Source organism: Electrophorus electricus, chromosome 11 (assembly GCF_013358815.1).
Source record: "Electrophorus electricus isolate fEleEle1 chromosome 11, fEleEle1.pri, whole genome shotgun sequence".
Classification (NCBI taxonomy): Eukaryota; Metazoa; Chordata; class Actinopteri; order Gymnotiformes; family Gymnotidae; genus Electrophorus; species Electrophorus electricus.
The window spans coordinates 17099525-17114923 of NC_049545.1; the positions used below are offsets into that span (position 1 = coordinate 17099525).

The following is a 15399-nucleotide window of genomic DNA, read 5'->3' on the forward strand; positions in this document are numbered from 1 at the left end:
ATGGTCCAATGTCATGAGGCAGTGCTTCAGCAGAAGCAGAAAGGTTACAAAGTTATTTCCCATTTATCAAGTGTTATGGCAAATGTGTGATTTATGTCCATTAGCCATGGCATTCTTTTGAACTTATTGCAAAATTCATTGTTTTTTAAAACATTTGAGTAGCAATAAAATGTTTTCATATGAGAGAGCAATGATTTTAGTTGACTTACCAGAAATTATCACTAACTAGGGATAACTTGGATATTGATGTCTGATTTTTAATTCAACATATTTCTTGCAACATGTACTCAAACCAAGTTTAAATTATAATAAAAGACAGCACAACACATATTGCATGCATGTTATCACACCCAGTTCAAAGCATCTGGTTACCTCTTTCAAAAACTAGATCTGCAGGCTACTACCAAGGATGAGATTCATCAGACTGCTAATATCAGCACACAGAATAACTGGCAACCAACTACTGTAATTAATGTAGTTTAGAACAAGCTTGTGAAAGTTCCTACTTAGAGCAAGGCTCATTTTATAATTCTAGTTAAAGTACTGTTGTAGCAGTCTGTTACTTCTCATCATTTAGAACAGCTTTGCCATCTTCATACCGCAATCTTTTTGTCCTTCCAGTTAATAGTTTCCTGCAGGTCAAACTCCTCTCTCGTGAGGGTATCTAACTTGAGCTGAATGATCTGGTTCTCCTACAATGGCAATGAGTCATGGAGGAAAGGGTGGAGTAGAATCAGGACAGGCAATGAGGAGACAAGACTGTAAATGATGAATACAGGATAGGATACATAACCAAGAGAAAGGACCCAAAGTAGAAAGTAATAAGAATGACTGCAAGACTTGGGAAGAGGGTTTCTGCTGCTCCTAATATGCGGAAGGTAGGTAGTGTGGTTGAAGCATCACCTCAATAAGTTAATCTAATAGGTGGAAGGTAGGTAGTGTGGTAGAAGCATCACCTCAATAAGTTCATCTCGCTGATGGAGCCCCTCTTTTAGCTCCTCTTGTTTATGTAATAGGACTGCACATGTATGCTTTTGCCTCTCTAATTCCTGTGAGTCAAGAAAAAATATAATTTGTTTAAAGCTCTTTAGCAAACGCATTCATAATCAGATGTTTGTCCTTATGGAAATTTCTAACCAAGACTCCACTATGATTGCATCCAAAGCTTTATAGTACAAGTCAGTTAACCTTGAGATTACATCTTAACGGTGGTCATTTTCTATGATGTGATGTCTGAAGTGCTGAAGAAATGATCACAAAGTTCTCATTTTCTATATGCCTTTTGCTTCTTTCTGTAAATCCTAAAAGCTTAAATGCTACCACACACACACATCAGTGGGTGGTAAATATATTTCATAAGTTAGGAAGGTTTTGTTATCATTTGCTGAGTGCTTATATACAGTGCCTTACAAAGTATTCAAACCACTTAAGCAAACAGATACATCTGGATTACAAATTACCCTTAGATTTCTAGCATGTTATTCCATTATTTATTACGCAAAGTAAATTTCCAAACCAAAAATTCATTATTTGCAAAAACAAAAAAAACAAAAAAAACAAAACAAAAAAAACCAAAACAAATTAAATAAAAACTAAAATATTTTGCTTCCAAATGTATGCTCAAATTTGAAGCCTGTTGGGGTAAGTTACTTCTACATTTGCCTTGAGTTAGGGGCTGATCTTTGGCCATCCCTCCTGGCAGATTTGCTCCAGCTTGTTCAGGCTGGTTGCATCACAGTCGTGGATCGCAACCCAGATTCTCAAGCGGGGTTACTCTGACACTTTCTGGCAAATTCCACAAATCTAAAACTAAATTCTAACAGCAGATGATATTCCAATATCTGTCAAGACCAAATGAACAAACCAAATCAAGTGTATAAGTAGGAAAATCTACATGCTGTGTTAAAGTACAGTTTTGAATTCTTATGCCTCATGAACAATTCATATGAACAATTTGTATCCGTAAGTATCACCAAGTAACAAAACGGTGAAAGAAGAACCAAACCATAGCCAGCAGATTTGACCTGACAATCCTAAATGTCATATATTCAAAAGATGTAATATGCAAATCCAGAACCACAGCTTTCATGCAATTTCGATGAACAACAGCCAAGCCACCACCTCAAGTCAAATCGGACTTTGACAGACAACTATAGCTTGGAGGGGTTTAATAGATAGTCAGTCATCAGGAATTTGCCATGTTAGAAATAGCAAATACAAGTCCTTGTGCATAATAGTATCACAATGTCGCTTTTTTGGTTAATGACCGACAGTTTATAAGAGCAAATGACGCTAATGAACCCACAGCTTGTGTGCTCCGTTCGCAATGTGCGTTCTCTAGGGAGGTGTGTCAAGCAGTTAATATTTATTCCATGCTAAGCATCAGATGAGTTCCAAAACTGCTTCTTTCTATTAGACCAGAGAGAGGGAATAGTAAAGGGTGTCATGTAATAATAGCTCATATAGCCTCTAGGCATATGGTGACTGTATCTTGGGTGTCAGGCAATTCCAAGTGCCTTTGGATGGACGGATGGACGGATGGATGGATGAATGTCTTAGAATCAAGACAAAGCCTAGTAGGTATGAACACCCAAATAATACCACAGAATCCAATTCTATCTGAAAACATGGTAAGTCAAGGTTTAGTATAGGATCATCGACCAATGTTCTCTCACCAGAAGTGCAGATTGGTGACTTTAGTATTTTTCAGTCAATTTCTTCATAGAATATTTTCTTACATAAAACAAATCACTTTAAAGTCATTCTGCAGGTCAATCTTAAAAATCAAATAAGACAACACAAAACATCAAACTGTCTTTTGTAATCCAGATGAATTTGAGGACTTTTTAGGGGTATAGCTACATACTTTTGCAGGGCATTGGATATCTTATTTCTTGTTACTTAACTGACATGGACACAGATTCAGAGAAAACATATAGAAAAAATTAGCAACTGCTTATTTAATTTAAAATCAATCAGACACACTAGTAGAGTTCTAATTATTTTTGTCAACCTGATACAAAATCCAGCCTGATGCTAAGTACTGGACATTAATAATGTTATTAATTACATGGGTAAATCATACCCAACTATTGCTCAGACCAGTATGTACATGTACCTTTGACTTCTCCTCGGTTTCTCTGTGTAGCTCCGACATTTGCTCCTCCATTTCCTCAATAACATCCTTAAGCGTGTCTACCTGGTAGATGAGGTTTGTCTTGTCATTGTCAAGTTGTGCATTAGATACCATGGCCTTCTTATACTTCTCTTCCACTTCTGACAGGGATTCCTGCGAGGTGTACAAGAATCACCCATTATATAAAAAATCTAGAGGAAGTAACATTACATGACACTACAACTGATATGCTGATATTACCATCATGATAGTTTTACTATTTTGGTTCTATTACCACAAATACCGGTTCAGGAAAGTTTGGTGAAAGGGTAATTATAAATAGCTGATTAGAATTATACAATATAAACAGATAACTAAGGTCAGACATGGGATGAATACTAGCTAACCATGCAGTGCCCTTTCCATATTATAGAGATGCACATCATTAACAGTGTAGTCCTTCGTGTTTTAAAGGATTCTGAAATAAGTCGTTAATGCTTAGGAGTAACGTACGAGTAACGTCTAAGGGGAAACAAAAAGGTCTCTAAGATTTGTTTCAAGGTCACTTGAAATGGGAGCGGTATACCAGAACAGGAAAATAGTACAAACTCTGATAACTGTTGCATTAAACATGCCACAATCAGGTCAGACAGTTATCCCTCCTTTCACTGCATTGAGGAGAACTGAGTGGAATATCAGGTCATGCCTCTTGCAACATACAAAATCAGAACAAGATCTCACTCCATCATCTTTACTCCAGGTGGCCCCCGAGCACTTACCTTACAACCAGTTAGGCTGACATTCTACTTATTATTTTTTTTAAAGGACCAATTCATAATTAGATAGATTCATGCAAGGCACATGCTCTCACAAAAGGGAATGCCAAAAACAGGGTAGTAGTGGGAGTGCAGAGGGCTTTTGGGGGTTAGTGGGGTCACAGAAAGGAGGAAGAGATGGCATGCACTGAGCTCAAGCCCCTCTACCTTCAGCTCTTTAAGCCCCTGCATGTATCTCCCCTCTACATCCTGAATCTGGTCCTTTAGATCATAGATGTCCTGTTGAGGAAATTAAAGGAGTGACCAGAGATTATAAAAGTAAAGGGTTGGAGAATAACAGCAAGAAGGCACATGGTGTTGAAATCATACCAGTCCATTCACAGCCTTTAAATCTGGTCATCCATATACACCGATATTGACGGACACAGTACCAATTACAGAAAGGGTCAATGCATTGACAATAGTATGATGGACAATACCAAAGCTTTCATAGACAGCATAAAAACACATTCACAAAGGTAGTCACATCTTAACAGGGTATTACCCCAAACCACACTTGACAACTTTCTCACTCCAATGGCTCCAACTGTAGTGAAAGAATATTATTTTGAATATCCTATTAAATGAAAAGTAAAAAACAATGTCATTAGACTGACTAGAGATGCAGGAGGAACCCTATGAAAATTTGTGAGATGGACCAGGATGCTTACAGACACAACAGTTGTTAGAGAGTTCATTTGCATATTTTTGACTTGTACAATATTATTGCAAAGGACAAGGTGAAAAATTTGCTTTGGCATCCATATTAGTGACTGGTGGTACACATTTACTTTGACAACAAACAATGGTGAGTAAAATGACCTCTGAACAACATATACGAAAAACTATTTCAATAGATACTGCTCAAAAAATTAAGGGAACACCTAGATCACACATCAGATCTAGATAAATGAAGGACTCAAGTTGAAAATTTTACTGATAGAAATTGTGTACTTCACTGAGAACAAAATGACAATCAATGGAATCCAAAATCATCAGCCTACTGAAGGCTGGATTCAAAAATCACACCAAAAATCAAAGTAAAAAATTTTTAAACACAAGTTGATCCAACTGTGGGAATTTAATCACAGCAATTCGTAATGTCACTCCATAGTATGTATGGCCCACATGTGCCTATATGCACTTCCAACAATATCTGGGCCTGCTCCTGATGAGACGGCATATGGTGTCCTGGAGGATCTCCTCCCAAACCTGGATCAGGGATTCAGTGCGCTCCTGGACAGTCTGTGGTTTGGGGAATGTGAGAGCCAGTCAAAGGCATCAATACTTTTGTCATCCACAAACTGCCTTCACACTCCGGCCACTCATGGCTATGAGGATTTCATCCTGGTATGTAACAGCAGTCAGGGTACAGTTGGTTATCACATGGAGATTTGTGTGACCCCCCAAGGATATTCCCCCCCAGACCATCACTGACCAGTTGCCAAACCAGTCATGCTGCAGGATGTTGCATAACATAACCTACCAATTCTGATGTTCTTTTGTGAATGCCAGTTGAGCTGCATGTTGCTGGGCTGCAAGTACAGGTCCCACTAGTGGATGTCGGGCCCTCGTGCCACCCTCAGGAGCCCGTTTCTGACAGTTTGATCAGAAAGGAGTAGCCCGCTGGAAGTCATTTTGTAGGGCTCTGGCAGTGTTCCTCCTATTCCTCCTTGCTCAGATAACGGTCCTGCTGCTAGATTGATGCCCACCCATGGCCCTGTCAAGCTCCCCTTATGTAGTAACCTGTGCCTTGGTATATCTTCCATGTGCTTGAGACTGTGCTAGGAGACACAGCAGACCTTCTTGCAAAGGCACATGTGGATGTGCCATCTTGGAAGAGCTGGACTACCTGTCCAACCTGAATGGGCTGCAGATACCACCTCAAGGTACCAGTAGTGACAAGGACACTAAAAAAACGCAAAACTATGGTACTGTAGAGAAGAATCAGTCAAGAAAGATAAGAGACATACGATCTGTGGCCACCACCTGCAAAACCATCCCCTTTTGGGGACTGACTTGCTGTTGCCTCTCCAGTGCACCTGTCGTCACTTTCATTTGCACCAAAGCAGGTGAAACTGATTCACAATTGCTTATGCCTTCTAACTAGACAGATGTTTAACTGACCTGGTGTTACACTGCGATTACCAAGTGATCCCTTAATTTTTCTGATTAGTGTACATTGCACATATTTTATGCAGCCTCCCCATGACCAATACCATAATTCTATTGGATTTAGGCCACATCATTCACATCCCATCATCATATAGCAGAAAGAGTCAAAAGGCTTTTAAAAGTGACAAGTCAGAAATATAGAAACCACATACGATATCAAATTACATTTTTGAATATTTCAACAATTTGTAACAATTTTTTAACCATTTGTTAAAAATAGAGTTAGGGCTCACATGTAAGCATCAGGGACAAAAGGAACCACCCTTGAACACATATTTTCATTAAAACCTACATATGCATTTATATAATTATTTTATAAAGCTATATGTATGCAATAATGTATATAATCACTATTCCATGTAAAGAACTTCATTTATGGGCTTATTGGAGGCCTAAAGCTAATTATTTTTCCATTACAGCCATGTAATGGAAAGAACAAATAGATTTCCGATTGACTAATGAAAAAATATCACAAGAGTATTAAATTTATGTGCTAGCTAACATATTGTGCTAATAAAAGAAAAATTTTAAACTAAGCTAATAAAAATGTACATACATATATAAAAATTTTAAAAGGATGTGGAAGAGAGACCATGTCTTACCCGTAGTTCATTAAGAGAGGCATCTGGGTCAGCAATTACACTGGACATATCACCACTGCCTCGCCTGGAGGAAGTGCCACCCAGAGAGGTCAGAGCAGCTGCAGAAAGGCCTGGAGTAGCACATCGAGAAGATGGCTGCAATACACAAGGTTACAGAGATGGTTGCTTCATAAAGACTGTGAATTAACAGAATTGCCATTGGTAAACAATAAATGTGTTTACTTTCCACAGTAAAGGTATAATATGCAAAACCTTCTACTGAATGCAGTAATTAGAATTTACTCGCTTTATTAGTAATATTTAGGGAACTGGCCCTTCTAATAATATTCAACACCAAGAATTCTCTGTGGCATAGAAGTCTAGAAACATTCTTGAACAAAAAAAAGTCGAAACTTCAGTCAGATAAAAGATAGTAAAAAGCAGCAAATAAATATGTTCATTGAATTCATTGAATTATTAATACACAGGACAGGCACAGACACTTTATATTTGGTTTTCATGGCAATGATGCCTTATAATCCCAATGAGGTTCCAAGGGCCACTGAAAGAAAAGTGTAACAGCAGTGTAACTTCTCCTCAGCCAGAGCAGGATGGGCCCCCCTTTGAGTCTTGGTTCCCCTCAAGGTTTCTTCCTCATGCTCTATGGAGATTTTCCTTGCCACTGTCGCCCTTGGCTTGATCACTGGGAGCTTGGACTTGGACATTTGTTAAGACGCTTTGTTAAGAACTGTTGTAAAAAGCGCTATATAAATAAATTTGACTTGTCTAGTTCATAGCATGCTAGTTTTTTCATTTGCAATTATTCTTTTTACTCCTTTTATGCCATCCGTGCTGCTTGTCTACAAACTACAAATCTTAAGCTTGCATGCAGTAGCCAAACTGCTCTTAAAAGACGAGCATTTATACCTAAGGCATTTATCTGATACTTTAATCCAAGGTGATTTATCCAATTATGACTGAATACAATTAGAGCACTTGGGGATTAAGGGGCTCAGAGGCTCAATAGTCACAATTTATCAGTGGTGGGGCTTGAACTGGCAACCTTCTAAATATTAGTCAAGTACATTAACCACAGAGCTACCACTGCCTACAAACAAATGTAGCTCCATACACTTCTGAACAGAATCCTTTCAAGAGGGTAGATATCTAAATGGTATGGTGCACGCAGCAACTGCATAGCTGCTCTAAATATCAGGCACCCAGGCACTGGATGAATTTAAACTAGCCAACTACATGAGCAAAGTATACAATTAAAAATGGATAATGATTTTGGCTACTTACATTAAGAAACCTATTTACAGGACACTTGGGAAACTTTGGCTCTGCTTGCAATTAAAATGCAATTTTCATGAATTAAAATCATGGGTTTAACTTTGGGCAGCTAAGGTTAGCTAGTTAAGCTAGTGGTCTTGGTCTGTCCCTAATATCCAATGTATCTGCATTAAACGAAAGCACTTGTTTACCCTGTTTACAAATAAATTATGTTATTTCATGGTGTTACAACCCTTGTTTGTTGTGGGGTTCTTTGTCTGTCTTTTGTGGTTTGTGTGAAGTGCCAAGTCTACTCTCATCTAGGTATTCCTCATGTGGATCCTATCCGGCTAGCAGGTGTAGCTCATTGTCTAACTATTGTGATTCCCCTGATACCCCTCCTTATTGCCACATCTTTGTTCTCCCACATATAATGTCCATTGAATCATCCAGAAGATGCAGTAGCTCTGGGTCCCTTCACTTGTGTTTATGGATATTATGTATGACCTCTGGCATGGCTTGCCCCATTCCTGGTTGGTATGCTAGGTATATATATATATATATATGAATGAATGAGAGAGAGAACCTTGCGCCCCACTACTTCATTGCAGTAAACATCATTTCATGTACCACATTAATATGTGCAACCTCTATTTTTTTTGTTGCCACACCTGTAACTTACACCAGTTTGTAACAATGGTCAGTGTCTAATTAGGTTTTCAATGCAGAACATGATGGAAAAAAATTAAAAATTAATATTTTTTTGTTGTTGTTGTAGCATAAGAGCTGGTCTACACACTTTGCATGTGTACTAGCTTTAATGAAATGTGCACATAAATGAAAAGATATGAATGTGAAACGTTCAGATGTGAAGTACCTCTTAAACCTTGTCTGAAAACCTACTTAATAGGTTAAAATGATGTTAAAATGAAGTTTTTATATTTATATCTTGTCTACAGAGCAGCCTAGAACATTTCACTTGAGGACTAAATATGCATTAAATTAAAATAAAACTAATATGATTTCATTTACATTTGCTTTTAAAATTAAGAGCCATTTACACAATGCAATACATAAGTAAGGTGTTTGTATTTGCATTTTTTGTTTGATGACCAGTGTGAAATTCCTCAGGTAGCACGCAATTTTACATGGCCTTTAAAAATATATATACTTGGTCATACAGTTATTCTAATTGTTGTCTTCAGCCAACAGCTTCTGTGCAATGTTACTAAATAAGGGCAGCAATGCTTAAAATTCTTGTTTGATGTGCACAGAGGCTTTCCTTTGGCAAGTCTTCCAAAGCTTGTTGGAATGGAAATGGTTTTTGTCATCATTTTGGAGAACTGGTAATCCCAAGAAGCAACAAAAATGAGCATTTTTCTGCGATCGTTTTTTTTTTAAAAATTATCCTCCTCTACTACTTAATTATTGATATAGTGGAGAAAATGTACATTTTATCTTCAGACAAATGTTTTTCTTAAACATTAATATTTCTCCCATAGCTTGAGATAAAGCTAGTACATAATAATGAGTTCTTTTCTCATCTTCTTTTATCAGGAGTACCAATAATTCCAGAAGGACTGTATGCCACATGGACCAAACAGGACTTCAGCTGAGAAGTACCTAAGAGTTACTTGCCAATTCATGTACTCACCCGACTGAATGAGTCTGAGAACTGCTTGTCAGACTTCTCTTCCAACTAGAAGAAAAAGGGGGAATACATTTTCAATCTGCAAGGCAATACAAAAACTTCTGGCCCTGTCTACCTGCAAATAAAAGTATAATTATAGGTGGAAAGTGAATTGCTTTGTGTGTAGGAACTGCTTTAGCAGCCTCTCCTTAAACACAGCGCAATGCTACATTGATCTGTAAATTGACAATTTTGCAGTGCAAAATACAATAACATATTCCAACACACACACGGGAAAAAAAATCAGCACCCCAAGACACATGCAAATACAAACACTGATTTTGTTACCCATCACAAACGTGATGACTAGACATTGGTATCACCACCCTCAAAGACTCAACAGTACAAGCAACTTTATCATTCATACTTTCAGTATTTGGATGATGCTGTGGAATAATTGAGACTAAATAGCCTCATATCTAATTGTATAGATATTTTTATACACACACACACACACACACACACACACACACATGCCAAACCCAAACTCATGGTCATTTAATACAACGTGGCTATTTACAGGCACATAACTATTAGTTTGAAACAACCTGGTAGCTATTAAATACTAAAGCTATCTTAAATATACTGATAAGAAACCAAAACCTTTGAACCTCAAGGAGACGTGTTGAAGTTAACTGGTGAACACACCAAGGCAACCAGCAAGTCATCATGCCATCACTTACACTGTCCAGATCTGGGATGCTCAGATCATCTAAGTCAGAGACAATACTGCCTCTGCGGTTTGAGCGACTGAAATAGTCAGCAGCTGTTGCACTTATGTCAGAAAGTTCAGATGACTAAAAGGCAAAAGTAAAGTAAAATTGAATTGAAAGGAGAATGGACCATTTCTTTTTCTTTTTTTTTCTTTTTTTTTTTACCATTTTACTTAAATTGATTCTTTTTTGCAGCATTTACCACCCTTTGTTGTAAAGTAAAAGGTGCTACATAAATAAAATGTATTATTATGCAACCACAACTAAATTAAATTTGCAAAGGTCAGTGATTAGTCATAGCACTGGATGTGTTAACAATATCCCTTTTGGCTCACCACACTATCCCTTCTCCTGCGGTGATTCTGAGACACAGTACTAGAAGAGTCGTCATCAGAGGAGGACTGGGAGAATGGATAAATGAACAAATGAACGAACAACGACAAACAGATTAACAAAGAAGTGCAACCCCCTAATGTTCAGAAGTAATATGAGACGTGCACTATATGGTCCTAAAAAGGCTAAACAAAAGCTCACTGTTGCTTTTACACAGTCAATGTAAAGCAATTGAGTGCACATAACTCAAGCTATTTAAAAAAAAATAAAAAATCATGCTGCTAGTTAATTAGTTAACTGCACTATACTACTGTTCAGACAACAACTGATTATTTATAATGTTGAAATAACTAAAACAGTAAAAATCAGTTTTGCAAAGCTCTGCCAAAAAAAACAAAACAACAAAAAAAACAACATAAGATAGCTATAGCATGTGGGCTACACTGAAAGATGTTTCCATTTTCCTCCTCATTCACAATTACAAATGTCCACTCAGAGTTAGGATGCACATGTGTCTATACAAACTTTAGCAGCATTAAGCAGCAACATGTCTCTGAAAAGGTTTGCAGAGACTCATCAAGTTCAGTTCACCTACTGTAGTCCAAGGATACTACATGCAAACAAACAAGTGTGTGATTTTCAAAAAGCACTGGTTCTTGGTTTCGCTTTAAAAAAATACTTGGTCAGTTAAATCAGTACATAATGCATGGTTCCAATGCTACAAAGAATCCAGGAGCACAAATACCCTGCAAATTCATGAAACTTGAACAAACAGCCTCTGTGGTAAAACTTCAGCTTCTAATGTTTTGTTGACGAATAAATGAATAATTACAAGACCTCTAAATGTATTGGTGCAACATGCTGGAGGTGCTAATGTTTAACTGCATGCGTGTTTGTGAAGGCTTGTTAGCAGGTACGTGAATGTGAGGCATGGTGCAGAGTGCTTACCACTGGGCTACTGCGGGTGGAGCTGGCACTAGAGGAGTACCAGCTGCATTCTGATGGCTGTGTGGACAAGCATCCCATTCAGACCTCCTCCAAATGATACTTTGTTTTACAAGGTTGACATCATATTACATAGAAGGTTATTCTAGATACTAGCAACACTTACAGCTCTGGAATTGTATGAGCCATAGAGACCATCACCACATATAGAAGCCTAAGGGCACAAAAGTGGTATTCTACTATTAAGTAAAACCTCAACAAATTATTTATTTGCTTTCTTTCTTCCCATGCTTTCCTTTGGAATATGGGTCATGCAAAGACAAATGGTTTTGAAAACAAGTGCAAGCACACTGGTTTTAATCAAACCGACATCTGCTTCAAGCAGCACACACGTTAGAAGTACTATATACCAAAATCTGTCCCAAAGCCAGACAGAAGTAATCACGGTTTATTCTGGCCTATTCACCTATTCACTCCACAAAAGCACACCTTCAGTCTGATATCTGAGCGGTCTGTCAGTATGAGTCTTCTGCATGCAAAAGCACATAAGTAGACTGACCAGGCTGTAGCTGCGTGTCAAACCTGTGGAGATGGTGGTGGGAGTGGCCTGTGATAAAATGTGAGGGTTAGAGTAAAAGGTACACAGCTAGGAATCTACAAACACCCATATGCACACAAACAGTTATAAGGATTTATGCGGACAACAGTGTAGATAAAAGACAGACCCGTGGTTGATGGGTAGAAACAGTGGAGGATAGAGAAGGTGGTGGTTTTGAGTTCTTTATACTGGTATAGTTCCTTTGGTCATGATACAACCCAGTCTAAAGAGAGGACACATAAGCTATCAACATATTGAAATCTATAAAGGGAAAAATGCCCAAATTCTGTACTAATGAAGCTGTAAGACATGAAAATACAAATGGATTTAACAAAGAAGAAAGTAGAAGAATTCAAGGAGTCCGAACATTCCTAGTCTAAGCCAAAGTCAGGTTTTGTTTGAGTATTTAAACAGATTAACACAAACTAGCAAAACTACAGTCTTTTTCTCTCTCCTAAATGCTGGACATGACAAAAACCTTTGGCACCTTCTTCAATACTACACATGCATTGCAAGTTTGTGTGAAGAGCATCTATGTCATCTATGTATTTTGCATATAATTGCATGATATCCTTTCATACAATAAGTAACTGGCGATTTACCAAACCAGGGCTATTACTACTACTACTACTACTACTACTACTACTACTATTATTATTATTATTATTATTATTATTATTATTATTATTATTATTATTATTATTATTAATAAATCTGAGTAGACCTTAGTACAAATTCATGAGTAACTGATTTATTACTACATGATGATGGTTAGAAAGCAAGTGGGGGTTAGTGATTAGAGTAGTAATTTGAGATAAACAACTTCCAGTTTCCGAGTATGATCCCATTTTGTATCAGCTCTAGTACCACAAAGTTCAGTGGGACAAAATGGTATCTCTATTTTACAACTTTATAGAAGTATACATATACATTCAAAGGTGGTTTAAACCGTAAGATAGTCTGTTAGATCATTCTAGCGCTAAACAGGCTGATGTGGAATTTTGAATGGTGTTAAGCTGAATGCCAAGAAACCTGAATATAAGAGAATGCATAACACATGCTAATGCTGTGAAAAGTTTAACAACTTCAATAAGATCCCAGACCAAGAAAAAAAAAAGCAGCATCCACAACTTCAATTTAATGCTTCTTTGTATTTTCCCCCATTTACAGGCTCTTCTACTGCTAGAATGTGTTTCTTCAAGCCACAGGGCAGCACTTTCCATATTATATTACTACCTCTATGTAGTTCTTATTTAAAAACAATCTAACTGTGCTACATTGTTTTATCATCATTACACATTAGACTAGATTCTTATAGAATAACATTATTAAATAAAGAAAAACTGCAAACATAACTTAAGAATTCACACACGTAGTATTAAACCATTTAAGAACAGTTAATTCAGTAATGTCTTCACTGCAACAGGTCAAACTGTAAGATATTGTAGAAAATGTATTGTGGAGTGCGTTTTTTCAAAGCACATATACTCACATTAAAAACTAAAACCAATAAATAAATAAATAAATAAATAAATAAATAAATCAGACTAACAGAAAAAAAAAAAAATCACTTAATTTTACTCAGGATGTAGGCCATGACCACTAACCAGCAGATCTTTCCTACTGTCAGACTTCTTGTGGAGATCATTATACACAGAGCTCTGAAAGGAAGAATGCAAATGGTTAACTCATGCTATGATGGGTATGTTGGATGAGACCACAATGCTCACAAAAAATTGAGACAGCATATAGATTGAAGGTTAAAAATACTGATCACCATTATGAAGTTAAATAGAATTTGATATTACACAGGTAGTCTCGTCTAAAGAATTGCAACAAATACAGTTTCTGCTTCACACAAGCTAAGCTGCTTCTTTCCAGTACTGATAACAGACAACTAAAATGGCTTTTACAGCATATAGGTTCTTATATGATACAATACGAAAGTATACTAAAGAGGCCACTGTTGCACTTAATATACATCATGACTATACCTAGCCAAAAAACAAAAACCAAGATCCAGAAAAAAGCACATTGCTTGCTCCTTGACAAAAACTCTTAGAAACATTTCATTATTTCTATTATTTCTTCACCAATAACCACCTGCCCAGTCTTTTAAAATAAAAAGGACAATCATGCAGAAAGTTATATATATGTCCATAACTGATTCTATGCTCAAAGTGGGTAAGTATTTTTAGTTTAGAAAATTATAAAATCACCTCATCCCCTTTTTTAATTAAAAAAAAAAATGTATAACCCATCAGAGAAGATTATGACTAATCTAAAATGATAATTCACCATGTATTATACATACAGTGGAGCGAGAGCTCTTCAAAGAGGAATTACTGAGGAGGCCATCAGACTGCAAAGAGAGCAGGATCATGGAAATAATGTCACAAAGAGAAATTCAAATGAAAAATCTACCAACATGCAACTAAAGCTGACAAATACAAAGAAAAGTCCAATCAGACCATAAAAAGATCTTTGTGAGCCTTGCGTTTTCACCAGCAAATTAAGGAAACGTGAGTTTTGCCCAGTGTTACATATATTTTTAAATGTTAAAGAACTGAGTGTAATTAGTTAGCATTGAACAGTGACTGGGAACATCTAGAAGCATCAAACTTATAGCCAAGCATTGTAAACATCTAAATGTTTGTATGACACACAAATATTCCCTTGTGTATATTCAGTGTTACACAATATGCACAAAAAGGGTTTAAAAGATTATAATGACTTATGAAGCAGATGAATGCTTTTATAATAGTTTTTTTCCAGACGTTGTGTTACTAGTGTAATAAAGTGACATTAATGGGAACCAAGTTTTAACAAAGAGCAGTTGTAAGCAAAATCCCTAAATGCTAAAACAGCTTCTTTTCATCACAGAATAAACTCCATCTCCCCAATCTTCTTACTTCCCATTTTGAGCCACCCCTGAAAAAATGTACCCCATTGACCTCTTTCTGTGTTTCTGGAAGAAGTGGGAAATGCTTGAAGATTCATGAATGATCCAGTAAAACAATTAACTACAAAACCAACTGCAGAGGCCTGCTAAGCACATTTAGTAGTCACTGAAGAAAAAAAAAAATCACTGTTGCGAAAATCACAAGTAAAATTCAGAGATACAGAACATCAGAGGACATTTCTCTTTGTTCTTTAAAGTTG

At 36.9% G+C, this 15399-nt stretch overlaps 1 protein-coding gene across 18 annotated transcripts in view; it reads right to left on the reverse strand.

Annotated features, from left to right (window-relative positions):
• Positions 1-15399, reverse strand: part of lrrfip2 (leucine rich repeat (in FLII) interacting protein 2) — a 34073-nt gene that overhangs the window by 6704 nt on the left and 11970 nt on the right. For 4 of the 18 annotated variants that reach the window (XM_027010536.2, XM_027010538.2, XM_035531278.1 and 1 more), the window contains 14 exons: positions 14552-14599; positions 13845-13898; positions 12365-12460; positions 12199-12246; positions 11806-11853; positions 11643-11699; positions 10697-10762; positions 10332-10445; positions 9613-9657; positions 6708-6842; positions 4099-4170; positions 3119-3289; positions 957-1049; positions 600-692 (listed from right to left, as the gene is read on the reverse strand). In XM_027010536.2, the coding sequence (XP_026866337.2) occupies positions 600-692; positions 957-1049; positions 3119-3289; positions 4099-4170; positions 6708-6842; positions 9613-9657; positions 10332-10445; positions 10697-10762; positions 11643-11699; positions 11806-11853; positions 12199-12246; positions 12365-12460; positions 13845-13898; positions 14552-14599 (1140 nt within the window). The remainder of the gene's footprint in view (positions 1-599; positions 693-956; positions 1050-3118; positions 3290-4098; positions 4171-6707; positions 6843-9612; positions 9658-10331; positions 10446-10696; positions 10763-11642; positions 11700-11805; positions 11854-12198; positions 12247-12364; positions 12461-13844; positions 13899-14551; positions 14600-15399) is intronic. The other 14 variants (XM_027010544.2, XM_027010540.2, XM_027010551.2 and 11 more) reach the window with 11 other exon arrangements.